The sequence below is a fragment of the Galeopterus variegatus genome, unplaced genomic scaffold, assembly GCF_000696425.1.
Source record: "Galeopterus variegatus unplaced genomic scaffold, G_variegatus-3.0.2 Scaffold22964, whole genome shotgun sequence".
Classification (NCBI taxonomy): domain Eukaryota; kingdom Metazoa; phylum Chordata; class Mammalia; order Dermoptera; family Cynocephalidae; genus Galeopterus; species Galeopterus variegatus.
In genome coordinates, this window is record NW_007749075.1 from 1,908 (window position 1) to 3,068 (window position 1,161).

Genomic DNA, 1,161 nt, shown 5'->3' on the forward strand with positions numbered 1-1,161 from the left:
GGAGCCAAAGAGACTTTGGAGAGGTGCTAGGGACAAGGAACAGGAAGAGGGACAAATTCAGGTGATTTTCCCCGAGATGGCCCTACCTGTCCTGCTCCCTGGAAGAGTGATGCATGAGCAGCCTTCTCTGAGCTGAGGCATGACAGGAGGACCAAGGCCCCTGGGTCAGCCCAGGCGCCAGTCCTCGGGACATCCTCTTAACGCTGCTCACGGTCCTCCAGTGCACGGTGTGCTTCAACACCCAGTTTGGGGAGAAAACAGCACTTCTGCCCCTTGGAAAGGTAACAGCAGCATAAAATCAGCAAATCTCTGGAAGAAGCTTTCAGTAAATGTGACAACAGCCACCTTCCGGAACTCGGATTGCAAAAAGAACTCAGCTTCTTCAAATAAATATAAACACTCCCGTGTGGGGGGCAGGGGAGAGTGTGAGTCCTGGGGATAAGAGGAGCTAGGTGGATAGATGACAGATAGCTAGCTAGATAGGTAGATAGCTAGTTAGATAGCTAGATAGATGGGTAGATAAATGATAGAGATCGAGCCATCACAGAGGGCCCTTGTACATGTCAAGGATAACAACGTGCTATGAACTAAAAAGTATGACTAACCCGGGCTTCCCACCTATGATCCAAACTCAACAGCATCAAAATTGTTAATTCGGCCAGAAAATGAGGAACTTGCTATATCTCATGTTTCCACAAAGGAGCCTGAGCAAAAGGTCCGGGAAAAGGCGGGGAATCTGAAGACGAATTCTGGTCTGACTTTGCTTAACAAGCCACGTGACCCGGGTTCTCTTCTCCTGAGCACGTGTCTCCTCCCTGCCCTGCCCAGAGGAGCAACACCAGCCCTCCTGGCATCCAAACCTCAGCCTCGCCCCACTGCCAGAGGAGGTGGCAAGTACCCACACAGCACAGTGAGAATTGAGCTGCCTTCAAGCACCCCTGGAGGCCCTCCATGCCAGAGCTTCCTTCATGTCAGGGGCTTCCTCCATACCAGGGGCTTCCTCCATGCCAGGGGCTTCCTCCATGCCAGGGGCTTCCTCCATGTCGGGGGTTTCCTCAATGTCGGGGGCTTCCTCCATGTAAGGGGCTTCCTCCATGTAAGGGGCTTCCTCCGTCTCGGGGCCTTCCTCCGTCTCACGGGTTCCTGCATGTCAGGGGCTAC

At 53.3% G+C, this 1,161-nt stretch overlaps 1 protein-coding gene across 1 annotated transcript in view; it reads right to left on the reverse strand.

Moving 5' to 3' along the window:
- Positions 1–990: 990 nt before the first annotated feature.
- Positions 991–1,161, reverse strand: part of LOC103583438 (spore wall protein 2-like) — a gene marked incomplete at its 3' end in the record, with an annotated part of 1,015 nt that continues 844 nt past the window's right edge. Inside the window, exon 2 of the mRNA XM_008564751.1 lies at positions 991–1,143. Within this exon, the coding sequence (XP_008562973.1) occupies positions 991–1,143 (153 nt within the window). The remainder of the gene's footprint in view (positions 1,144–1,161) is intronic.